The sequence below is a fragment of the Maylandia zebra genome, linkage group LG7 (genome assembly GCF_041146795.1).
Source record: "Maylandia zebra isolate NMK-2024a linkage group LG7, Mzebra_GT3a, whole genome shotgun sequence".
NCBI classification, from domain to species: Eukaryota; Metazoa; Chordata; class Actinopteri; order Cichliformes; family Cichlidae; genus Maylandia; species Maylandia zebra.
Genome location: NC_135173.1, coordinates 11,192,040 through 11,218,420, shown reverse-complemented (window position 1 = coordinate 11,218,420; position 26,381 = coordinate 11,192,040). Strand labels below are relative to the sequence as shown.

Here is a 26,381-nt window from a genome sequence, read left to right as displayed (position 1 = left end):
CTGTTATCTGTCCCATACGCAGTTATATGCACAGCAGCTCAACGGCTACAAGCTGCTTCCTGTTTCACCACCAACACCCTGCAGGTTAATGAGCACTGCCACCACTCCTAGCATATATCTCTGGCTTGTCCCATTGCCACTTCCAAATCACAGTGAGTCATTGTGCCGATCGCTCCTCATTTCCTCTCCAGTGACGGCGTGAGCTGTGTGGTAGCAGGCAGAGTGCAGGATCCAGCAGCCTTCAACGCTCATAGGCTTAATGAAGGTGAGGGTGTTTTTATGGCACATTCTGACCTGTTCAGTCAGGTGGCACATTAGGCACTCTCTGAGGGCCTTATTACAAATGTCTTTACACAAATGCTTACAGATGCACGCGCGTGCGCGTGCGCACACACACACACACACACACACACAGAAAACCAGTAATTACTCATACGTCTGGCAACCTTCCACCCAACACTTCATGTGCCTCTATGCTGTGCCCCCACTGAACTGCTTTATAAGTGGCTTGACTTTTATTGATACTCCTAACTGCTGAAAATTGTTTCCAATTAGACAAAATTGGTCAGTTAAAATAGTGGAAGTAACTTAGTTACTGAGTCACCCCAGCATAGATTGTGACTGTATTAGAAATGGACTCCTTGGTAATGATAAAGAGGCACCACCATTATCAGAACGTGGTGGTAATTGCTTAACTGCTCCTAATTGCTTTAAATTGTTTTTAGATACTGTAATAGAGTGATTTATGGATGCCAGCAGGCTAGCCAACACCAGTTATTGACACTCGGGTTCCCCAAAATGAATTAAAATCACACCTGAGATACACTTTTGGGAATTGGGAAGTTCACGCTTCACTGGCATACATATTCTCATCAATGAGTTCCTCTGAGACTTAATGAAAGTCGTGTAAATGCATTCCATTGTTATAATGAATAGGTGTGGAACACAAGCATTATAATGACTGTCTAAACAGAGAAGTCAGCCGTGCAGTAAAGAAGATTAGAAATAACAGCAGAGTTGATGGTGTATCGGTAATATGATCATATGGTTAAAGTTGGTGTGAATTATGTTGGCGTGTCTCTTCAAAGTTCCAGTGAAGGGAAGGGAAGGAATTCTGGTTTCTGGCATTTCTTTAAGAGGAGTCAATAAAAGGCATTGCTGATAAAAAAAAAAGATTTTTTAAAAAGAAAAAAGGAGGGAGGAAAGTTGCGTGTGGTAGTTGTTAAAATCAGTGGAAGGTCTGAGGAATGAGGTGAATCCATCTCTGTTTCTGTTTCGTGCTTTTCCTCCTTTGTCTGCCCCTCTCTCATGCTCATCCTGAAGCCATCTCAAGACAAAAACAGTGATTTAAAATGACTCATTTGGGGAATGCAGAGAGCTAACAGGCTGAAAACTGAAAAGTCGCAATGCAACCTCACTTACCACACACCTTATAATAGTGTTTAGTATCATGTTTACTAAACAGGCTACACAAATACAGTAAACATAAAAAAAATGTATTGAGTATGTAGACAGATGACTCTTCCATGGAACCTCCCTAAATTCAAGAAATATTATTTTATTGCATTCCAAATGTTTTCTCTAGGATTTTTACATCCATTTGTAGGGTATTTGTTCACTAAACCCAGGCCTACATCTGTTTACTCTGGCATGTCAAACATCGACTCTATCTTTATAGGGACCCAGTCTCAGTGTTTATGAATGTGGGCCTCAGGGGACAAGGCCCTCACTGAGTGAACTGTGATGTTTGATAAACTGTGAGAACTCTGAAGTAAATCCAGGGCCACAGGCATTGCTGTTTCTCTATCTGCTGCTCCCTCCACCCTCTCCTTCCCCTTGGGGTTTCTGTATCTTTAATTGCCCGAAAGGAGAGATCGGAAATCACATGTGGCAAGAATGGGGAAAATGAATATTAGAGAGAATGATCTAAGAAAACCGCTTTCTACAATAGCCTAACAGGAAGTAAACTTCACATGCTTCCTATCTCCACTTCCCCTTGTCTGCCTGTGCCTGATCCCATCATCTGACTCTTTTTGATAGCTTCTGTAAACTCAGTAAAACAACAGTATTTAATGAGATTACGTTTATTAAGTGAAAGCCTTGCATATTGTATGTTGCCTCTGGTTCTTATTTGATTGATTAACGTTGAGTTTACTGAATATAACAATAACACAAGGGTTTGTCAGTCTTTTAAGTTTGAAAGCTATCTGTTCATTATTATGTGTGTTAAGGTAAGCAGTACTGGGATCAGTAATTTAAACCACTCGTGTGTTTAAACCATTACTGTATGCTTGGGATTTATTTTACAAAATACGAACAGCTGATTGGGGGAGGAGAGGTCTGCCTGATAAAAAGACACAGAACACAGCTGTGCCATATCTCACAGCTGCATACGTCAAGGCTACACTCAAACTACACAGGGGACAACGTTGTTAAGTATGCTTTGTTCAAAGGCTTGCAGACCATCTGAGGCTGCACGTCAGCCTCCTGCCCTGAAGGTGTAATTTACACTATATCCTTCCAAGTCTCTCTCTCTGTCTTCTCCTCCTCCTTAGTGGAGTGTTGTTGTCTGATCAGACGAGTTCTCCAGATGTTTTTTTTCACTAGAAAGGAATGCAAAGGCCTATCAAGATCTCAGACTTCAGCTCGACTATTTAGTCTGGATGCAATGCCAAATAAAAATGACGTCTTTAGAGTTTGGCTCAATTTCACTGAAACGACATGTTAAGGTGACAAAGAAGCATTGTTAGGGTTTTTAAAAACCCCCAAATGTAGCGACTGTTCTGTAGAATATTAAGTTCAAAGTTATTATGCAGAAATCAAGTTGGGACTTTTGTCAAAGTTGATTCTGCTGATGAATTTCCTTTGAATAACATTCATTTTTACAAGTCATTGCAAGATGACAGCCATTCATTTCCTAGGACAGTCACTCCTTTCCTAATCGGTACTTTGCACCTCTCTCCTCCACAGAAGAGATAAATGTTTGGGAGAAAGTGCTGTTGATATTGGCAGCTCTAGAATTTACACTGAACTACACCATTTTTGAAGTACCTGAGCAAGTTGTGGATTCCTTTTGGTTATTTCATGCAAAAATAACCTCAGTTTACTTCTTGTTCACAGTGTAATATCGTGTAATAAAGAAAGAAAGGAAGGAATAAAGCAAATACATTACAATGGTGTACTTTGTACACATTATACATTACCCAATTTAGAAATTAAAGTAACTCATAACACTATTTTATATATTAAAGTATTTATTTTACAACATATAATGTATTTGTATAGCCATAATGTGGAACAAATTGTGCTTCAGTTCTGTCCTTATTTTGAAATATGCTCTTCTGTACTTTTTCTTTAGTAAAATACCTCTCAGTGTCTCAAATGTTCTCCCCCGTGCTCTTCTCCCAGCCGCCATACAGCCCACCTGTTTCTACTTTCAGGTCACTTCACTCCTACTGCAGAGACTGTCGCGCTGTCAACCACAAAGTTGCATGTTCCTGTTAAAAATAAACAAATAATCCCACGCTTAGACACTTGCCAATCACTAACAAATTCAGAACACAAAATAAACAGAGTGCAGACGGGAAAAAACAAACTAATTTCCTCTGTGTACTCACTTTCTGCCTCTGAAGGTATGTTTTTGCTACAGTTTTCAGTCTAATGGGCCTACTTGTTTGTGCGTTTGGAAAACGGTTTTAAATGGACTGTGGGTTTATTGTTTGTTCTACACGCTGATATTTGAAGCTGTGACTGTTTGACTCTTAGCTAGTCAGAAAAATTCATTCTTGTGGTATTTTACTGGGGTGAGTGTGCATATGTGCGTGTGGTCTATGTATTATCTGTGTTGTGAGGACCTAAATCTGTTTACTAATCAAATCACATTATGGTGATTGGACTTCAAAAAGCGAGTCTCCATAACGATGATGTGTCGTAAGTCTTTGTAATGTCGTCTAAAGTCATGGATACATAACTCTGTGTGTGTTCTTGGATTACTCATGATATAGATCCGTTTACACAGTCACACAGTGGGAACAAAGACAAGTTACAAAAAGGAAAAGAAAAACAGTTCCTTTGAAATCTAATGCAGTGAAAACGTTTCCCTGAACTTTTTAAAAATACTATTGAGTTATTCAAAGGAGCTTGCAAAGAAAAGCGTCTGGACTTCTTTAAGTTGCTTGAAGACGTTTCACCTCTCATCCGAGAAGCTTCTTCAGTTCTAAGGTCAAACATCCAGACGCTTTTCTTTGCAAGCTCCTTTGACTACGATGACCTGGATGACTGAGAACCTTCACAGACTATTGAGTTATGATAAACATCTATTAGAGTGAATGGAATATATTTCAGAGAAAATAGTTTATAGGGCCTAAGTTCATGGTCGTGGTAAAAAGAAAGTGCACCGTCTTTTAATTCTTAAGTTTTACATATTAGGACACAGTAAAGAGAAAATAAATTCTGGACTCTACCAGGTCTTATAATGTAAATACAATTTCAAATGAACAACATGATACATGGTGTTACGTGCCAAGAGATGTGGCTTTGCTTTTGTGTTCTTTTTATCTAACAGGTGTCAAGCCTCCACCTATTGGCCAGTTCAAAGTTGATTGGCATGTATCTATTGGCTGGTCTGGGCACAGTTGGCCAATCACACTCCAAGGATCACTACAAATGAGCAGCTTCCTGACCAGCTGGGGGTGGCGGGCTTCTGCTATGACAAACATTTGTGAACAGGCGTCTTTGTATTATGTGTGGTGGGAGGCTGGACAGGTAAGCTGGGGTACCCTATACACTGGTTGCAGGTTTTAAACTGTTAGACACACTAGGTTATGCGGTTGATGCCACTTATGTATGTTTTCACTGACCTTTTGTCGAGCAGCTAGGTAGGCCTTTTGTTTTGCATTTTTCTTTTAGTTAGGCCCTGGGAGCTCTCGACCTCTTTTTGTTTTATTACTTTCTTTGATTTGGTTCAACCGCCCAGTCCTCCTCCCCCACCTTTTTTCTTTTGTTAAGTTTGACTATCAAGGCAAGCAACCAATAAATCCTACCTGATCCTTAACTGTTCTGTTGTCTTCCTCCTTCATTGATTGTGGTTGTCCAGTGTTGCTGTCTCCTTCCTACCTTTGCCTCCACCATGGTGGGGGGGGATGTAACGCATGTTTTTTTAAAATTTTTTTTTATATATATTATTATTTAGCAAAAACTCAGCAAACATGTAGAATCAGTGTGTTAAAACACCCTTACTGCATCCATAGGCATTAAAAGGGTAAGTAACAGCCTCTTGTGCCTCAAATGCACTTGATTACCTGATGATCAGGAAATTATGGCATCTAGGGTTGTGCGACATGATCAAAGTCTCATATCCCGATATAAGACTATTCTCATCCTGATAACAATATATATCACAAAATAGTGCATCTTCTGTAAATGTCAGGCAACTCAACTTGTATGAAGTGTTTTCAGCTGGGCGTCGGGTACCTGGAGTTGAGTGTTTTGAACGATGCATGAAACTATACATTTTTTAGATATAAGTTGTAACGGCCCCCATTTTCTTTGAGTTATTACATGGCGTGCTGCGTGGAAAAGACTGTTCTAAAGTTTGAGTTTAAGGTTTATTTTGCGCATCTGACGGCTTTTTCTTTTGCTTCTCATCCGTAAACTCTCTCCACACACTTTCACGTGATTCTTGCATAGGTGCTCGAAGAGGTTTGTTGTGTTTGAGTCTGTGGTGGGGACTGGTTTGCGGCATAATTTGCATGTTTTCTGGTCTGTGTCAGACATTTCATAACCAAAGTATGTCCAGGCTACAGAGGTAGCCCCTCGTTTAGGAATTTCTTTTGACTGGTCCTTTTTTGAGCTACCTAGTTCTGCCTCATCTTTACTGGCCGTGATTGTATTCTGTTCAATGCATGGTCGCCATCCAAACGATGAAAAAATATTGCCATAAACAGTGTATTTTGCGACACCACAAAACAAACGATAGCGTATAATATGAAACGATAGATGTTTTATTTTCATGATCCAATATATTTTGTCATATGATGAAAAGTAGAAGTTTTGGCAGTGTGTTCATCAACACCAACAAACCATCTTAAAGAAGTACTTGTTGCTGGTCCTCAATCTGGGAAGAATTATAGGGCCATTTCCAAACATTTTGAAGTGAGAAAGATTATTCACATGGCTGTCCTAGTAAATTCCCCCAGAAGTCAGACCGTGCAATATTCAGAGAAACTGCAAAAAAAAAACTCAAGTTGCATCAGGCGTCCGTTAGATTCAACAAGTATGACTTCTCTTTCCAAGAGAAAACCTCTTCTCTCTAAAAAGAACATTCCAGCACAGCTTAGGTTTGCAAAGATGGATCTGAACAAACCGCAAGACTTTTGGAACAATGTCTTCTGGACAGACAAGGCCAAATAGGAGATGTTTAGAGAAAACCAAACACAGCACAAACACCTCATACCAGCTGTCAAGAAAATGGTGGAGGGGCGATGATTTTGGCTTATTTTGCAGCCACAAGACCTGGGCACCTTGCAGTTATCGAGTCGACCCTGAACTCATCAGTATACCATATCAAGTATTCTAGAGTCAAAAATTTGACCCAAACTGGGTCATACAACTCACAGTAATCCCAAGCATACCAGCAAATCTGCAAAAGAATGGCTGAAAAACAAAATCAAAGTGCTATCAAACATGTGAAAAATATTCCTCACCCGAGAAGTGCTTTTTGAATGCAGCATTAACCTTAACTCCTTCTCTAGCGCTCCAATCCAATTTTGATAATAAGTCGCACCTGCACCTCATTGTTCAGGCTCTCTTGGCTTTTTGGATTTATTCTGATTGCAGTGGTTGTTATGGATGTATTGAAATAGATTCTGTATGTTGAAAATAGATTTGGTGTGTTTAGAAAACCTCTTTCTTATCCTAGTGTTTGTTGACTGTTTGATGGCTGTATTTGGCTGCCCAGTGCCTGATGATGGTGATTAGAAACACAGCATTAAGATCGCAGACCAGACTTTGGATAACAACCATAATGTTTTTTCGCTTTGTATTTTAATTCGGTCTTTCTTTAATTTGTTTCTCCTTATTTTTTTTTTCTTTTAGTTGGTGTAGATTCAAGATTCAAAGTGTTTATTGTCATGTGTACAGAAGAAATAGCATTTCTCTGTGCAATGAAATTCTTCCTTTGCTGTCCATACACAAATGCCAAGTTAGGTAGGGTTGAAGGAAAAAGATAAATAAGGATTAAAAATAAGACAAGATATTAAGATAAATAAGGTAAAAATGAGGATTAAAAATAGTGAAAGATAAATAAGTACAAAAATAAGCAAATGAAGACAAGTGACTTGTCAATGTAGGGACATCTTGTTAGGAGGCTTGTTAGGTGAGGTTCTCTCCCCACACTTACACATGTGAATGGAAGAGGTTGGGACACAAGAAAATGCAGTGAGACACATCTGACAAGGACTTAGTGGCACCGTAGTTTGCCTCCCAGATAGTTGTATAGATTTATTTATTGGAGCTGATATTTTATTTAATCTATTTACTTTTTAAAATAAATGTATTCTAGAATAATATCTAATATCTTTTTTTTGGTTTTAACTTGTTTATTTATTTATTTATTTGCAGCTCCAGGCTTGTTTTTAACTTATTGTCAGATAAAGAATTGAAAGTAACGTGTTACACCTGTTCCCTGCCTGTGAGCTTTTACTACCAACTGATTATGTAACAAAGTCATTAGATTAATAATTCCTGAGGTGCAATTCCTCAAGTGGCATTGTCGGTTCTCTTTCTTTTTTTACTGCCCTGGCCACATACTGAATCCTGGAGTGTACTTAGTTTTTCACACAATGTATCAGAATTTTAACTTAGCTTTTGTTTCATAATGACATGGTGTACTACATCATGTCATGAGATTTTGTTTTAATAACTTCAGAATCTGGTGTGGCCCATATTTCTCATTTTTGACTATGTTCTGATATGTGAAACCCCGAGTTAAGAGGGTGTGCTTTCTTTTTAACTACATTGCAGTGATGCAGCTACATAGAAACACCCATGATGAGTAACACACGTTTGTAATGTGATACAGCAGCCGCGATATCTCGATGGATTCCTAACATTGAAGTATCGTGAGCTATCGGAATGCTTGCCATAGTGTTTGTGTCCACCCATCCACAAATCATTGACACAGAAGTAGTAAGTAAGCCTCTTTGTATATGTAGAAGAGTAATAGACGTGAAAAGGAATGATGCAGATTACCATTCACAAACAACTTTATTTAAAGAAGCCTTAGCCTTATATGACCGTCTCTGGGGAAAAGATTGAGTCTGATGTGTTTCTGTATAGTTCAATTTTCTTAGGCTATTCAAATCCTTAAATGGCTTGTTGACATGTCTAGTTGAGATCTAATTAATGATCCTTATCCCTAATCATCAATAAGTAACAATTGTTGACAATTAACTCTGCTCCAGTTGTTTAAGAGCACCACAAGCCTGGTGGCAGTTCTTGTAATCAAGATTAGTTAATCAGTTCAGGTCTATTGGAAGTAAATCTTGGAGGCCTCCGTGTGTGTCCGAAGTAAAATAGGAGCTGCTTGTGTTGACAGGCCTGAATAACTGCCCTATTGCTGTAGATCTTGACGATTAGTGTTAGAAATTACTCACAGACTGCATTACATTCTGACAAACACTGTGTGTGTGACTGTGCACACGACCCTCTCGCCAACGAATACCACAAGTATGCAAGAAAAAGCCATTTCCTTCTCTAAAAACAAGTAAGGATTGTGAATCTAATAATGGAACTTTAATGTCACAGTTTTTAGCACATTCGCCTCATTTGACTTACCAGAGAACTTAGCCTTCAATCTTACACCAGCAGTTTCTTTTTGTGCTTTAGCAAAACCTTTAAGAAAGAATAAAAATATATAACCCACACTAAAATGTGACATATTGGCCATGTACATATCCCAAACACACACTTTTCCAATGAAAGTGTTTCCACTTTTAAAGACTGGTGATTTTGCATTCTTGTAGACACATTTATGCAAATTGTTCTTCAAATAACCACCTTTCTCCTCCATTGCCCACAATCTTCTGTTTACATTTTGGCATTAGATTCTTTTTCAGGATGATGTTCACTGTTCAATGAAGAGATCGGATGAGATGGCTGCAGCTTTCCACCTCATCCAGATTGAACATCTGATGCCCCATTAAGAAGCATCAATTAGAGGTAAAACCTTTATACACAACTTCTTATCCTGTAGACTTAAGTGGACATTCTATAAGCTAGAATATGCTAGCTCCAGCTTGTATAAAGTGCTCTACTCATAATATTAATTGGAACAATGTATAACGCTCTGGGGTGGTTTTTTTTTTTTTTTTTTTTTTTTCTTTCTTTGTTTCTTTTAAATAACTCAGCCAGTTTTTAGGAAACTTTCCCACAATTTGTTAAACTGTCCACTAAAATCATGTTCTGGTACTGAAATCACCGTCAGCATCCCTCAGATTTTTAAATTGTTTGAACATTGTTTAAAATCCCACAAAGGGTCTCGAGTTACTTAACATATGTGCTTCTGTTGCTAATAGGTTAAGCTGCCAATCGTGCACCACAACGTCTCCAATTTGAATCTGAGCAGGTATTATTGTTGTCTCTCTCCTGCAATTTGAGCAATTTCTATACTATGTTTAAATAACAGGATATAATGGTCCAGTACGTGATAAATAAATAAACAAACATTTGGGTGTTTTTGGAGACAAATATATGTGCTTTGAGTTTGTGAAATGTAGTAATGTAAAGCGCTTTGGGTGCCTTGAAAAGCGCTATATAAATCCAATCCATTATTATTATTATTATTAATGTATTCCAGTATGAGGCTAAACTCTTATGTCACTCAACCCAAATCCCAGGGAAAATCCCAAGGAAATCAATCAATTTGTGCAAGTATTTTACTCGATTCCTCACACACGCAGGCACACACAGTTGTTTCAGTCACTTCACACATGAACTTACATTAATTTCCCAATCATTTACCCCAACCATACCATATCGTCTAACCACATACTATCATCTCATCATATAACATATGTTCCAAACATTATCCTGACCTAAAAAACAAAAACAGGTTTACATTACAAGTATACACACACACACACTTTTGACAAAGCTCTCTGGAGAATGGGCAGGGATCAAATGAACATTGGACAGTGTGCAACCTTATGTCGTCAGTACAAGTCATCACTAACTGCTTTCCGCTTGTGTATGTGTATTTGCGTGAGTGTGCGCAAGAGAACGATATCCTGAGGAAGATCACACCCTGACACTAAACCTCCCAACAGTGCGGGCGGATACTCTTTTCACCTGTTGACCTTTAACCTAATCCTCTTGGGTAACTGGGACCCAGTCGAATTTGTTGAAGATACACACCCACCACTGGAAAAGTGATATGATCATCACAACCAAAAATCAATAACAAGCATTTTCATCTAAGTTTATGGGTGGGATATCCTGCAACTCTTTTTTTCTTGGTCCAACATTACAGCTCTGTTCTTGAATAAATTCATTTTTTGTGCATGTTTGGCTCTAACCCTTCCACAACTCACAAGAAGTGCAGATTTGGATTGACTCACGTCTGTGTGTACATGAATAGAGAGTGCCAAAGAAATCCATGTTTACTTCAAAATCAACTCCTCCATTCGTTGCACAGTCTTTTGTGACACACAGCCAAAATCTGCTGCCTGAACCAACATTCAGCTCTTGGTTCTTTCTGCTTGTTAGTAGATCAGGGAAACCCAGAGTACACACAAGTTTACAAAAATGAGCCGCATAGACTTTGACTGGACACAAATGGCTATGTATATCAAAACACGGACAGTTTAACCATTTCCCCAAGGGATTACAACATATTTTCGTGATTAAATCGATGTGAGTTACTCCAATTTACTTGAAAACAATGTAAAATTAAATAATTAAACACAGGTAATCATCTATAAACTGGAATGTCATTGGTTTGATCCCCACCTCCTACTGTACAGCTTGTAGGTGGAAGTGCACTTAGCAAGATACTGAAATCAGGCTTGCCCCCAATGTATTCACTGGTGTGACAGATAAATTGATGCATGCTTAAAGAAAAAACGGGTGAGGGCATTATTGTAGAGTGAAGCACTGAGTGGTCAATAAGAGGAGAAAAGCACCACAGAAAAATGTGAGGCAGTCCTCAGTGGTTAGGTCAGTCCAATGAGCTGACTGCAATAATATTTTCAGCCATAGTTTTGCCACTAATAATTATAAAATACCACATGATCACTAACATGTTTTGCAGTAACACGAGCTGTGACTGGTGAGTCTATTCATGGTTATGAATGCTTTTCAGATCAGTTTTAAGCTGTTTTGATCATGCTATTAGCCGAAATACATAACCGTTAATAAGGCCCATCGTAACTCTAATAGTCGGAGCACTTTCGGAGGGATGAAACTGAAGCTGTGGAGCGTCCAAAAGAACGGCGGTACAGATGCTGAGGGCCCCTCCCCTCCAGCAGCAGCAGCAGCAGCAGCAGCAGCACAACTGGGAGTTTGCCGTCTGTCTTTCCCGGGGCGTACTGCCACAGACTACCCAGCCATCCAAAATACACACACGCAGTGCACGAAGAGTTCAAGAGCGCTTTTCAGTTTAACTAACGTTACAGGGAGTGGAAATATCTGCAGGAAGACCTCATTTTATCCATCCACTTTCCTTTTGGTCGGGTTGAAGTTGTGCCAAGTGTCATACTTTTGGTCGTTTTTTTGTGTGTGTGTTTGCAACGGACAACTTTCTGAGACACTGCTATTCATGTGGTGCACTTGCACGCGAGAAGAGACGAAGTCAGCGAGCGAGCAGGTGAGGAACACGCCATAATAATAACGAGGGTAATAATCTACACCAAGTTATAACCGTGTGTCAGGTGGACCACAGTAGAGTTTAAATTAATAAATTAATACTGCAGAGTTTTAAAGGGGGTTTAACGCTTTATGTGTATCTGTACATTTTATTAAGCTGGATTTACAAACTTAAACGTATTAATCAATATTTAAGTTTCTTTATTGTTTTCTTTTTCTTGATAGATCGTTTAAAGTACAGAGACTGTATATGGATATATGAGAAGTTGGTAAGAGGGAGAATTTTTGTCTTTGCACAGTGTTTGGGGAGGGGGTGGGAATTCTAAATGCCCCCAAACTGAATGTGACTATATGGACTTAAGCCAAGTACATGTCTACTGTCTGAATTAATCATACATACAGTAAAATGTTGACGTGGACACATTTACCTCATTGAGGTCATTTATTTGTATTTGTGCATGTTAGTGGTTTACAGAGCAGAAAAGAAAACAAGTAGTGATGTAGTTCTTTCTCACTGGTCCACTCTCCCCATATATTTTTTTAAAGGTTTACCTAACTTTGGACTGGGATCTGGTGGTTCTGAGAGAGGTAAACAAGGGAGGGAGGGAGGGGAGTTTGTACTTGTGTGGATGCATTGATTTCTCTGGCAGTGTTTCAGGGGTTTCGATCAGCATGACTGAGGTAAATAAATGACTTCTGCCTTGGGCGACAGAAAGACAAGACAGAAAATCTTGTCTGATTTTCTCCTTTAAACAGCGTCCAAACATTGCGTCATTGAGATGCTGTCAGGCATACCTAATACATACACACTGCAGTATACACACACATCCCCATGTTTACTTGGCCGGGAATGGGGAAGGCTCAAGACTGCTGTGGCTGTGATAGGAACCTTCCATGTGAAAAAATAAGTTACTATGTTGGACTGATTAAAGGGGTGTATTCCATTGTTTGCTATGCCAATCAATGCCCTTCCCATGCCATGCTACAGTTGTGCCTCCTGTGTGCACTAATTCATTCCAGTTCTATGTGGCATGTCTGGACCAATCCAACATTTCCCTAAAACAACCACAGCATCAATATTGAGCTGTGTTTTAAATGGCCTACAGCAACACTTCTGAGCTCTGTCAGAAGTCAGTGCAGTCTCATGCTGAGGCTTTTTCCTGGACAGTGATGAAAACTAAAACCTTAAAGGGGTCTTTTGCAAAACTCAACAGGTTTCGGGTGGAAAGTGTTATTAAAACATACTTGTATGCTGCACACTAGTCTAGCCTAATATGGTTATGTTTGCAAAATCCCTCAGTGCTGACAGACAAAGCAACTGAGAAGACACATTTACTGCAGTGATGTTAGTATGTTTAGAGTGTCTACAACAGCTAGGTGCCAGTGACTTGCAGACAGACTGACTGGCTCGGTTTGGCTGTTTTTCTGTGGCCTCTCTGTGTCCCCACTCTGTAAATGAACTGTGCTTAGGCTCATATGGAGATAAACTGCATAACAGAGTCTTTCCAGCACTTACAAAGAACAATACAGTTGCTTCTCAAGTGTGTAGATGACAGTTTGGTCTTGAGAAGAGTTGTTGCGTAGCCTAGATGGGTGTACCCCTATATCCTCAGGCCATGAGGATACAAGTGGGTGCACTTACAAATGTCAGTCACTGTTTTCATGCCCTATATTGCTCCCATCTGCCTCCCTCAGGATGGTATTAGCTTACACGCACACATTTGTTCATACATGCAGGCACTCATACAGATTCTGAGTGGCTTTCCGGCGTCATGACCTGTTCTGTGTGAGTAGAGTTACTGGTTTTGTTGTCAATTATCGGCAAAACTACCTGCATGTTTATCTTCATCCAACCGTCTCAGTTACATGGTCTGTTCTCTCTTTTACATATTCCCTGGCTTTGTTTTCAGCTCATGTTTTTTAATTGCCATTTTCTCTGTTGACGAGTTAAACCATAGATCAAGTATCACTCCTTGCAGCTTCCTCCCAGCTTTCCATTAACCCTTGTGTGTGACAGGAGACCTGAGCTGGCTCTGTGACAACTGCATGTGGTTGTGAGGAGCTGTGAACCTTGTCTTCTATTGTTGAAGACCAACAGTAAACATAAAGTGAGTCTTTAATAACAGGTGCTGGGGCATATTATTTGGCTTTGGTGTATTTGGTTTCCATACCAGCAGCCTCCAGGAGTGTTCCCTTTCCAGTGTTTTGAGATACAGACAAAATGTAGACAGACAGGACCTCAGGGTTGGAATTTAATCCATCTTCTTTGGTATTCCCCACAGACGTACTCTTCACTTCCAGAACGGAAGGAATTCAACTGGAATGTCCTCTTGTCTAGGCATTTCCATTCACAGATTTCATGCATATTGGTTTAGAGCAAAGTGTAATTGTGGGTTTATATTGTTTAAATTAAGACCTGAGTCATTTACTCTGGGAAATCCTCACTTAAATCCATTGACCAGGGCAGTAGAATCAACTGTCTGGAGTCCATAGAGTCTAATTTTGTATAGTTATGAGAGAGATTTGGTAATCAAACATTTTAGAAGTTATATGATATAATTAAAGGTAACAGATTCAGGAAATCCAGGCTGTCCGACTAGTAAGGGATCAACCCTATTCTGTTGCATGGAGAAATATTTGGCATCTTTACCAAGCATGGTTTGCACTGTGTATTCCTTCATTATTTGGGACTAATTTACTGCAGTGTTTTCAACTTCAAAGCCCATCTCTGTCTCCATCGCCATGTTTTGGATGATTAAATGTTGCGTGTAAGGGGATATTTTGGCAATTTATTTTGCATTCAATTTCTGGAGCGATATCTAATTTCCCAGGAGATGCACATGCTGCGCTGTTAGATATTATGTTTCAGTCAGATAATGTGGGATCACGTTAGTGATTAAAATGCTAAATGAATCACAGTTTGTGGCCTTGATGTCTACTTAATAAAATGAGTAAACAAATTACACAAAAAACTTGCACATTTATACTATGAAAGTTCCCCAAAAGCTTTAATTTATAAGCATGTATTGTAGCTTGTGGGGGGGGGGATTGATCTGTATCCAGAATAATACCTCAGGGATCACATGTTTCATATTTACATTTTTTGAACCAGCAGTTAATTCTTAGCATACTTTAAAGCCGCTGATTATGAGCCTTTATATCAGTCTTATTGACAGCTTATCTTATTGACCGCTTTGCTACTGTTATTTTAATGTGGTCATAAAGTCTAACATAAAAATAAAAGACATGACATGTTTAAAACACAAAAAGTAAGGTTGATTCCTGTCTTTATGGAACAGTGACGTGTTTCCTTAATTACTTCCATCTATACCTGGAGTTATAGTTTGTAAACCCACTTTAAAATGTAATGTTTCTTCCATATTCTTTGTAGTTTGTATTTTTAGCATTTTTCCTGTGAGACATTAGCTCACACACAGAGAGTTGCATGCTTGCTTAAATACAAGGCTAAAGAAAAGATGATTGACTCTTGCCAAGAAAAACAATTAATGTCTTGAGAACTAGAAACAATTACCTATGTTGTTCTGCTAGGTCAGTGCCTGTGGTCAGGGAATAAAGACAAATAGCTGTGCTAATGCACTCCGTCCTGTGGAGATGGAGGAGTTAGATAATAGTGTACTCTACAGGGCACCTGGGTGTTGCTAAATGCCTCATTAGGGGTGGTCTTGGTGCAAGCATGCCCATAGCCAGAGCACTTCTTCACCATCTGCTCTTTTCTCATGACTGCTGGCAACTTCTGTTGTGTATTCACTTGAGCTAGTTTCTCTTTACGATTCTTGTACAGCGTGTCGGCTACTAGATTCACTGATAATACTAACTGAGTAGATGTTTTATGGCATGCAAAGACTGTATTGTTTAAACCGAAACAGAAGAGTCAGTATATTTAAAGGTGCTTTGTGTTGGTGAGAGATCAGAAGCCAGGAGCCCTTGGCTGCTAGCTTTAAATCTGTCACCATCTCTATCAGGATTGTTTCTCCTGACACCCTGCACTGTGTGCCGGCCATGCTGCCAAAGACAACAAGGACTCTAGTCACCAGGAAATAGGGGTGTTAGCTTAACTTACATGGCACAAGAAGTTGGTTTCCCCCATTATTCACATCTCTTGTGCACTTTTTCCCTTATTTCTCTTTTCATTTCCGTTATTGACACATTCAAAGTACTGACTCACTGGTACTCTGGTATTCCTCTTCCAGTGTGTGTCATCTATTACTCAAGAATTTTTTTTTTTTTGTTTTTCTTCCAAGACTTGTACTTTTCTTTTCCTGGGGGTCATTCTTCTAGCGGGGTGTTGCACATGTCTGTGCTGCAGATAGATGTGGGCACTCAAGCTGTGAAAAGAGATGCATTACTGAAGTGCTTATCACTTGAGTGAAATTGTGTCACTGCTCTCCTGAAAATACTGTAGGGAGGATAAGCTTCACCATCAGCACTATCAGTATCGCTCACAAAGTGCAAAGACTACAGGGATTTTAGCCTCCTAACTTTCTCACTCTCTTTGCTGATTGCCCATCCATCACGCAGAGCTCTATATCTGTATTTCTAACCCTGAAGGTGTGAACATGTCTCAATTTGTCATCCTAAATAAACACCAGTCTGTTTATCAGAGTCTAATCCTCTTCGTTTTAAAGCTATGGGGCACTTGGAAGGGTGCCGCTCACCCCTGTTTCTGCACAAAGAGCTACAGTTTTAAACATCAGATGACTGAAGAAAGAAATCAAATAAACTTAAGTGAGTTGTAGTCGAACACCTAATATCTGTTTCACATTTTACCTTGCAGTACAAATCAATGGGCAAAGACCCGGGTCAGTATATTTACTCAGGATATCACCTTTTTTTTTAAGGTGCTGCTTACACATTATCAAATGGCTATTCTCTATATGTGGTGGACTTCTAAGGAGCATACATGCTGTCAATATTAGAGATATAGGAGTGTGAATGTCATATCTAATCTAGCTTTAGCTTGACATTGTTTATGTTGTCACTTGACAGGTTGATGTGTGCTTTCTGAAACTGGGTGGAAGGAAAGTAATGATGGTGGCAAAAGGTCTTAAGGGGAGGCATTCTTTCAATGCATTCATTAATTTCTCCATCAATAGTCTGGTTAATTAGTATCCTAATGGCTGTGGGATTTGCAGGAATGCAGGTTAAAGACAGGGACGGTACTCAGTCTGTACTTAGAAGATGCAATGAATGCATCAACGGTGTAATAAAGGGCACAGATTTCATGAAGCTGCAATGTGTGTAAAAAAACATTTTGCATGATTCTGCACCCTGTTTGAGGTGAAGTTAATCTGAATATTATCTTGTATTGTATGAATTGTGCTGACAAGCAACTTTAATTTTAAGAAGGAAAATTAGTATCAGGGTTCACTGACAAATCTTTATATACTAGTTCCACTGCTTCACTTTTTAGGTGTCCAAGTACCACTGAAAAAAATATAAATTTATTAAAACACAGATTTTCAGAATATAACAAGTAAGTAGTTATTTTTTAGTTCTTGTCTTTTTTCCTTCTTACTTCTTCTTCTTTTTTTTTTTAACTTGTAACAGTCTGTGCTCCTGCTACTTATTCTAAACCACACATTTATTCAAAAGCACAGCTTTTCAATCCTAGTCAGACAGCTAACTTTTCAGAATGTGAACTAATGTCTGGGCATTTTTAATTGATTGTGACGTCCTAAACAGGGCATGGCCCATTTTTTACATGGTATAAAGGAGGAAGTGACAGGGTCATCAACCAATCCTTAAGCTACTGGCAAGTATCCTTAAGGCAAAGAATTAAGTTGAGTTATCCATGTGAAAAGGATATGGGAGGAGAGAGAAAAGCGGAGACGTGCCTGATGAAAAGTGGTAGAATGCAACTGTTTTGTTAGTCTGACCTTTGTTTGGGGCAAACAGATTTAAAGGCGAAACAAAAGGAGAGCCGGTGACAAGCAACAGCTGATGTAGGATGGGCAAAGGAAGGGGACATGCCTGTAGGGCTCCATGGCGAAACAGCCACAGAAGTTTGTGTATATTCCCCCTCTCTGGAGTTAGATGAGACTGCTTGCATCCTCATACACTTATGATTGCTCCTCCCTAGCTTGACTCTTTACACTGGTCTCCCTCCAAGGTTGCAGAAAAGCACAAAGTGAAAACACTACAAGATGACTCCACACAGTATGAAGAAAGAGGACTCTGGCAATCAGACCTGGAATGAGGTTGGGGCTATGTTCTGCTTGTCTGGCAGTAATTATGGAGGCAAAGGGAAGAAGTTTATGGCTCTATTCCATCCGGAGGTCACACTGTTTGGACTGATTTTGTTGGCCATCCTCCCTGTTGGAGCAAGCATCAAACAGAGTGTCCCCAGGGTCAAACTCAGCCATAGAGGTAAGAACTAAATATTGCTGATGTTTGTTTTAATTCAAACAATATTGCTGTTTGACATAGGATTTTATCTTTTCATTTTTTTCTTTCTTGTCATACATCTTTCCATCTTTCAGTGTGCATCTTTTTTTTCTTACTTGAATGTGACTTGTGCAACAGGCAGAGGAAATGGTAAGAGGAGAATTTAGTGAAGTTTATGGAGATGATCTGTAGCACTTAAACATGAAGCAAAGTGAAATGTTTCTCACTTACTGATCCATCAGTCTGCTGTGTGGATATCATCTGACCGTATAAATGTGCTCTGTGTCCATGTATGTGGCTTTGCATAAACCAAGTGTGTTTGCTTTGTGCCAGCAAAAGTTAGGAAGTTATATTTTTGCATTCCTCAAACCTGAGTGCAAACTTTACTTCAAAGTCGTCATCCCTAATGCTGTGTATCAGCTACAAGGAACCACACATATTAACTTAACTTTTGTTCCATAAAATTGAATCCCCACTGTGACCTGAAAGTGAACTCACTCTGACTTCAACCTCCAAAAGCTTTTGGTCTTTTGGTCAAGGCTTCTAAAACCAACTATGCCTGGAAATAGATACATATGCATGTCCTACTGTATGTGTCCAACAAAAACATATGCAAGTAGCTGCAGGAATAAAGATTACTGTGGACACTGTTTTTTCAGCAGTTAGCCTAGTATTTAGCTCTACGGTTTGTCTTATTTTATGTTTCTTCCAAGCCAGTAAAGTAAAGTACTTTATCATGTCATGTAGTCTGATTGCCTTTAATTTGGCTACATGCTACTTTAATCTTCACTAAAGTGAATGGCTATTTGACAGCAATATCCATATTTGGTTCTCTCAGTGAGAATCACTGAGGCAAAGACAAATCTGTCAAAAATAACAAAAGCTTAACCAAGTGCATGCATCCTGCTCCTCTTGTCATCATTTCATTAGTGGACACTGTTCAAAAGCAACACCACCCAGCAGTGAATTCGCTTCCAGCATTGCATCAGCTTTACGTAAGCCCAAATACAGATTCAATGACTAAAGGGTGAAATTATAAAAAGTAAAAATCCCTCATTGAGGGAGTACCTCTAAACAAACTGCTTTAAAATAAAAACCCAAGAACTTTAGTTTTCATCTAGTGAACATGTAGCATTAGCTTCTAATCAATATGTCTGTCTGACCTAAAATATAATAGTGTCTGCCATGCTCCTCTGAATATTCTGAAACCAGAGGCATCCTACATTGCATATTTATTCCTGAGACTGTAATTGTTTCACCATAATCAGGTTTTGGTGGAGCTACAAGTGAAAACAGAAATGACCAGATGGATCATTCAATAAATGAACGTGTTACCCTGGTAGCTACAAAGTCTTTGATTACAAATGGGAATTGAGCAGGATAATTGTCTGGATAAATCATAGCAAGCATATGGGTGTGATGTGACCTGCATCCTGCACACCCCTATCCTTCACCATATGAGGTATTTTTAGCAGTGACAATGTGTCTGATGCAGTTGACCTCCTGCCATGTGCTACATGTGAGAAAGGGCAGATTCAGGCATTGCTTACAGCTCTGAAGAGGTCTCTAAGTCTAAAGCTTGATCAAGTCTTACTCCAATAACTGCGTGCATGAAAGCAACATTGAGTTCCAATAACAAAGCTAATCAAGAGGTTTTCATGTTGTTTAGGGCTCTCCTCTTTGAAGAAATGTGTGGAGACTATGCTAAGCTTCAATAGGCTCATAGTGCTGTGTGTTTACAGAACAGATTACTGCACACCACACCAAGGGCTAGCAGGCCTAATCTCTTTGTGAGTTTTGTCTGTTTGGGGCATGATATGTGTGTAGGAGGGAGATACATCAGCACATGGGGGTTCAGTGTAAAGGGGAGGTATTAAGGGAGATTGTGTGGTGAGGAGGGGTCCCAAAAGTTCAAATATTGAAGGTTGGTAACCTCTCCAATCATTCTCACCAAGAGGGTAATCACAGTGTCAATCCTTTCAGAGTGACTCCCACAGGACTCCTCTGCACCGAGCCAGTGTTTACTCAAGGCATGTGGCAAGTGTGGTGCGCTGAAAAGAGCCTCGTGATAGAAGAGAGTTCCTCTAATGGAGATCAAAGACACGATCCTGAGCTAAAAATGTCGAACATATTCAGCTTTCAGAAACCTATGGACCTTACAAGCTGCGAGTCCAGGTCTAAAGCAAGCAAACTGTATATATAATTTCATATAAAAACAGTACGTGTTCTGCATAAAAATGTACAAGTGAGTAGCAAAATCGTACTATTGTGTAATGGATGAACAACAGGTATTCCTGTCTAAAAGTCTACTTACTGAGATACTATGCTATCTAAATTGAAAAAAAAAATCGTATTTATGAGCATGTGTAGCTAAACAGGATTATGCAACTTTAAGTCGAGACTTTTTTCATCTCAGTGACTGTCTTTGGGATTATACTGGTTTTAAACTGCTGAGAATAAATTGCGCCCCACAGTGTAGTCCTACCAAAATATGTTTTTTCACTTTAGTTTAATTTGACTCACAATACTGCATTTTACATGGCAGTGGGGATATTTGTTAATGTGTTTGTCTGTGTCTTTCTCATACTGGGACAGAACTGCTGAAGGTGGGCAGTGTATCTCTGTTTTTGAGCCCCTCCAATGGCCTTCATTCGCAGTCGCTGTTGTTGGATGAAGAGAGGGGTCGTCTTCTGTTGGGAGCCAGGGACCACATCTACTTGCTTGACCCTGACAATCTGGCTGAATCCCCTACAAAGGTATGCTATATATATGCATGTGTAAAATCAATATAGCATAAAGAATAATCCAGGTTCAGACGTAAAAAGACAAGACACTGTACTAAGTAAAGAGCAGTGCTTATTTTTGCATTTGTTCATGTCATTTGTTATAATGTAGACATTTTTTCAGGTACACGTCAATATATTTACAGGAGTGTAAAGTAGAGCCAGAATGATATATCAGGAGGGTCAATATATTTATAGATATTAGCTGTTTGCTGATATAGCTGTATTAGCATTTATAATGGACAATAAATGAAAATTATAAAAATAAAGAAGAAACCAGGTGCACAACCTTATGAGTGTTGATGTTTTTCCACCAGAAGGCACTCTCCAACTTCCTGTTTGAAATGCCACAAACAAACAACAAAACAAGCTGAGTTGGGTAGAGTATAAATGAGTAAAATATCGAGGACCACTTGTAAAACTAAAACAAGAATACCTCAGTATTGGTTTAAAAACCTTATATTACTTGAAGAAATTTAAGTTTAAAGCTTTCACACACATTAACTGACCTGTTAGTTAATGTGAACAATGCATTATGGAACATTTAGCTGCTACCTGTTTGGCAATTAAGTAGGGCGATAAGAATCGTTTTTTCCATTAGAATTTTCCTGAAATGCACTCAGCTATGTATTGTTTTAGGGAAACACTGATCTTTCAGTCAATAGCAGTCTGAAGTTATCTGTCTAGTAAGGTCAGGGTCATCAACTTAGAGAGTCCTTGCCCCCACCCACACGCATGGAGCACACACACAATTACATACATCAGGTATGTACACGTTTGATGGAGTGTGCATGCTCAGACTTTACACAAACACACAAATGCATTTGGATGGATGCCATATGTTAACATTTGTAGATGTTAGTGTGTTTATGCAGCTGAGGTTGATCCACTGGTGGGAAGACGGTGTGTTTATTTGATCTTTATCTGGTTGTTTTAACTCTTAGTCTTGCTCTTAAAGTGTTGCATTTCTGTTGCCTTTAGGGGTCATTGATATAGATGCCAGAGAGATATGAACAGAAAGTCTGACCCTCTGAGCCCTGTGAGATCAGCCTTGACAGTGAATGTGATCTTCCCCTGCAAACTCAGTGTTTATCAATTACTGAACACGCATACCTGGACTGGGACTAAAAGCCCCTGAAAGTCAAGGCTTTATGATGCTCACAAGCATTCCAGGTGTTTTTACCTTTTATTATAAAGAAGTCCACATAATTTAAGTCTTTAAATAACTATATATGCTAAAGTAAATTACTCATTTTTACTAGGTGAAACAAGGTCAGCGATCACATGAAACTCTATCCAAAACTAATTAAAACACTAACACAGGCACACTGTTCTCGCTCAGCACATCGTATTGTAACGCTGCTTTTCTGTATGATAATTCAGCCATGAATAAGTTTGGGGATAGCACTCCATGGTAGGATTTAGTGGAGGTAACACACTAAGCACATAAGCCTGTTATAACACATGTATGAGTATGGTGGCATACATTAAAGGGAGGCTGGATGTTATACCTCAGCTAATCTCTTACCACAACACCTACAGGTGTTTAAATACTGTAAAAATGCCATTTGTTATTTAGATATGGATAGAGATGAAAGGGAAAACATTGTGTAGTTATTATTCGTTTCATTTTACGTTTAGCATATTTCGGTGTAAAAATAGAATGAAATAAAATACTATTTAAAGCAAAGGAAAAAAAGTTTGAGCGTTCAGGGGCCTGCTCTTGTTTTTAACTTTTTAACTTAAATGATTCATTAAAAAAGAATCAGGTTAAAGGATCTAAAAGAAATCCAGAAAATCTTGTATCCTACTCTATATTCTCAAAAGTAACAGCTATTCATGGAATGTTTGTCACAACTAAAAATTTTAATCTTTAGAACTTAAATATTTTAGCATAGCATGCAAACTATAAAGAACTGCAACAGGTCTTCTGTAAATTGAAGCTGAATGCTCACATTCTGGTTATATTGTAAGAAGTGAAATATTTCTGATTTATCGGTTATTAGATTCACTGGCCTGCTCTGAAGGAAAACGTGGAAATGTGCAAACTGGCTGGCAAAAATGAAAATGTAAGTGTTTCTAAAGAAATCTATAGAGTTTAAGTTTCTGTGATTACTAAATGTATGTGTTCAATCAGTCCTTCCAGTGTACCTCATACATGTTCTTTTTCTGTCCCTGCTTGTTCCAGCTGGAATGTGCAAATTTTATCAGGGTCCTTCACAATTACAACCGAACACATGTCTATGCCTGTGGGACAGGGGCCTTCCACCCCACTTGTGCATTCATTGAAATCACTGGCCACAAAAAGGTAAAGTGGGCATGAGTGGATCTTAACAGGAAACATTTTGACTAGAGTTGATAAATAGGCTTACGTTTGTGAATCCTCTTAATTTTGTCTCTCAGGATGGCGTTTTGAAGCTGCTGTCTAATACAGAGGAGTCTGGCAGGTTGAAATGTCCTTTTGATCCCTTGCAGCCATTTACATCAGTCCTCACAGGTAAGATAACATAGGTGACATTGTACAAAGCAGTCCTCTACCTGCCTTATCTTTTATTGAGCGAGAATTTTATAGCTGCAGAGCGCCACGCTTCACTTCACTCAGTTATTTGCAATGAATTTGTATTCACGTCTTTGTTTGTCAGCCCTCTTCTCCCATTTTTGGGGGCCAAGAAAGACACAAGCTTACGTGTCTCTGCAGCAACAACAAAGTTACTTGGCAGACAAATGCAAAACAATTGTGTCTCTTGCATGTGCTTGTTTCAGTATGTTAATTGAAATCTTACTCACTCTGTATATATTTTAAAAAAAAGCTGTAAGATTTGTTTTCTAAGTCTACTGTGCTTCTATTTAGATCAGTACCTGTATGCGGGCACATCTTCAGACTTCCTGGGCAAAGATACAACGTTCACACGCTCCCTAGGCCCTCCTCCTGACCAACACTACATACGCACAGACATCTCTGAAGACTACTGGATCAATGGTACACACATGCTTGCACACATCCACGTTAACAGGCTAACTGCACTCCAAACTTGTTATTGCTTTTTCGCATAACTTCTGGCCTCTCTACTGATACAAAGAGCCTCTCTGTGCCCTCAGGATGGTTATTGGCATTCCAGAGGGAAGGAAACAGCCCACTTATTCATTTAGCTGGAACTTTTATATGATTGCCATAGCTGAGCCAGGACCACGCCTATGGGGGAATTTACAGTGTGCCACAAAGTTCACAGTCCTAGTCACACCGCATGTTAGCCAGGGGTATGCACAGTCATCACTTAGGACTGAGGAGTGACCTTCTCTGCATCATCTCCTGTTTGCAGTGTTTTATAGCCACTGATGGACTGTCATGTATCAACAGTTGTCACTAGAACCTAAATCCTTACACATGGTCTCCACATTTCACAACTACACAGTCAGAGATTTTTGGAGTAATGCGCGCTCTCTCTCTCCCTCTCCCTCTCTGTCGGTGTGTGTAAACAGTGAGTGTCGACACAGGGCGGCCGTCTCGTTTTCCCATTTCTTGGAGTGTTTCGGTGTTTCAGTGGAACATCTTTTCATGACTAGCAATGACCTTCTGTCCCATGTGTTAGCTATAATGCATTAAGCCGTTCCAGTTGGTGAATCACCCTCTAGTGGTTGGCTTGGCTTCTAGGTGTCGAGCTAATGTTGATGTAATGTCACTGTAACGTTTAAACTTTTGGGCCTGTTCCCTCCTGATGGCAACATGCTGTTGTTTCTCCTCACTGCTATTTTCCTACATCATATGTAGCACTTGTTGTTTTAATACAGTGTCCAGTGCCGTAAATGCAGTTGAAAATTGTGCTTACTAATAATTCTTAGTAGCTTGAACAGTTAAAATCAATCCAAAAATAACCTATTTGCCCTCCAGTAATTTTCAGAGGCAAACATGCTTTGTGCAGTTTAACTGTATTGTAAGTATTAATTATCCATTTGATAATTAGCAAGTGTACAGATTAAATTTTGCACATACACACAGGATCATCACATAAAACATAATATATTCTTATTCATAGGCCCGTGACAGTTTTATTTTTTAATTTTTTCACAATCAAAAACATTTTAGACATAGAATTATCTCTCAACTCTTTTGTTCCATTCAGATGTCTGGACTGTTTGAAGTTTTTTCTGCTGTATCTTCTTTTGCAATTGTTGCATTCACAGCTGTCCTGCTTTACTGTCACCTTTGCATCAGCATTGTGTCTAACCACAGCAGGTACTTCCCTTTGCATTATTCAGTTTTTAAATGTTTGCTAAAACATCCAGAAGTATCGTGTCAGTTTCATGTTGATAGATTGCTTTCACGTCCCAAAGAGGCCAAAAAAACCAGTAACAAAGATTTTAAGTACAGGACATATACACTTGTCATAGATGCTCACATATAAATCAGATGTTTAACCCAGGGTGTGTAAGAGTATCTTTATGCTGCACTGATGCATAATTGATACTGCCTGACATACTGAAAATCATGTAAATTTAAACAAAACTGCTTTTAAAGTCAATTAAATCTTCTTTTACAATTGCTGCATGTACCTAAGTGCAGTTTATGTTCAGCCCATTTCAGCTTTACACTTAGTAAAGAGAGAGTAATACATCAAATCTCTCTGCAGAAATAGAAGACGACTGTAAATAAACACATGCTAAGTGTAGTTTTAATGCTACCTTAAGACTGCAGTTCATGCCAAAACCATTATGACTCATTTTAATGCTATTTCCTCTGTCTTCTCCATTCTGTGTCTTCAGAGGCCAGGTTTATAGCTGCCCATCCCATTGCAGACACCTACAATCCAGATGATGATAAAGTATACTTTTTCTTCCGCGAGGTGTCCTGGGAAGGCAACGACAAAAGCATCCTCTCCCGAGTGGCTCGTGTGTGCAAGGTGAGATATTACAGGAGAGAGGTGTGGAAAGTAGGAGATATATGGTGGAGGGGTGAAGGGGCTGGTACAATATAACTAATGAGCAACAGCAAAGCCAATGAAAGACAGTATGATGCTGTACATGGATGCTGAGGCCCAGGTAGTGATGTGGTAGTAGCAGAGAACTGGTGCTTGAAAAGACAGCCTAAAGTAGATAGGACCTTGTAAAATAAGAGATGGTGTCCTGATCGGGTGTGAATCTTTGGCTGGGAGGAACCGTTCCCAATTTTATCCCAATTCTTTTGTGGTCATCCAACTCTGTCTGGAGCAGTAAATCATGGTTAGAATTCTTATTTTTGCTGTGTTTTTACTACCTAGTCAGTCACTGAGGTCAATATAGGTAATTTCTTTTCTGAAAGACCTTTGATGATAATGTGTCACTGCCACTTAGGTT

General features: G+C 39.2%; 1 protein-coding gene across 1 annotated transcript in view; it reads left to right on the top strand.

Annotated features, from left to right (window-relative positions):
* The first annotated feature begins 11,527 nt into the window (after positions 1 to 11,527).
* Positions 11,528 to 26,381, top strand: part of sema3d (sema domain, immunoglobulin domain (Ig), short basic domain, secreted, (semaphorin) 3D) — a 31,159-nt gene continuing 16,305 nt past the window's right edge. The window contains exons 1-8 of the mRNA XM_004553291.5: positions 11,528 to 11,863; positions 17,993 to 18,249; positions 20,863 to 21,023; positions 23,057 to 23,119; positions 23,239 to 23,358; positions 23,454 to 23,547; positions 23,902 to 24,030; positions 25,812 to 25,948. Of these exons, the coding sequence (XP_004553348.3) occupies positions 18,027 to 18,249; positions 20,863 to 21,023; positions 23,057 to 23,119; positions 23,239 to 23,358; positions 23,454 to 23,547; positions 23,902 to 24,030; positions 25,812 to 25,948 (927 nt within the window). The 5' untranslated portion in view covers positions 11,528 to 11,863; positions 17,993 to 18,026. The remainder of the gene's footprint in view (positions 11,864 to 17,992; positions 18,250 to 20,862; positions 21,024 to 23,056; positions 23,120 to 23,238; positions 23,359 to 23,453; positions 23,548 to 23,901; positions 24,031 to 25,811; positions 25,949 to 26,381) is intronic.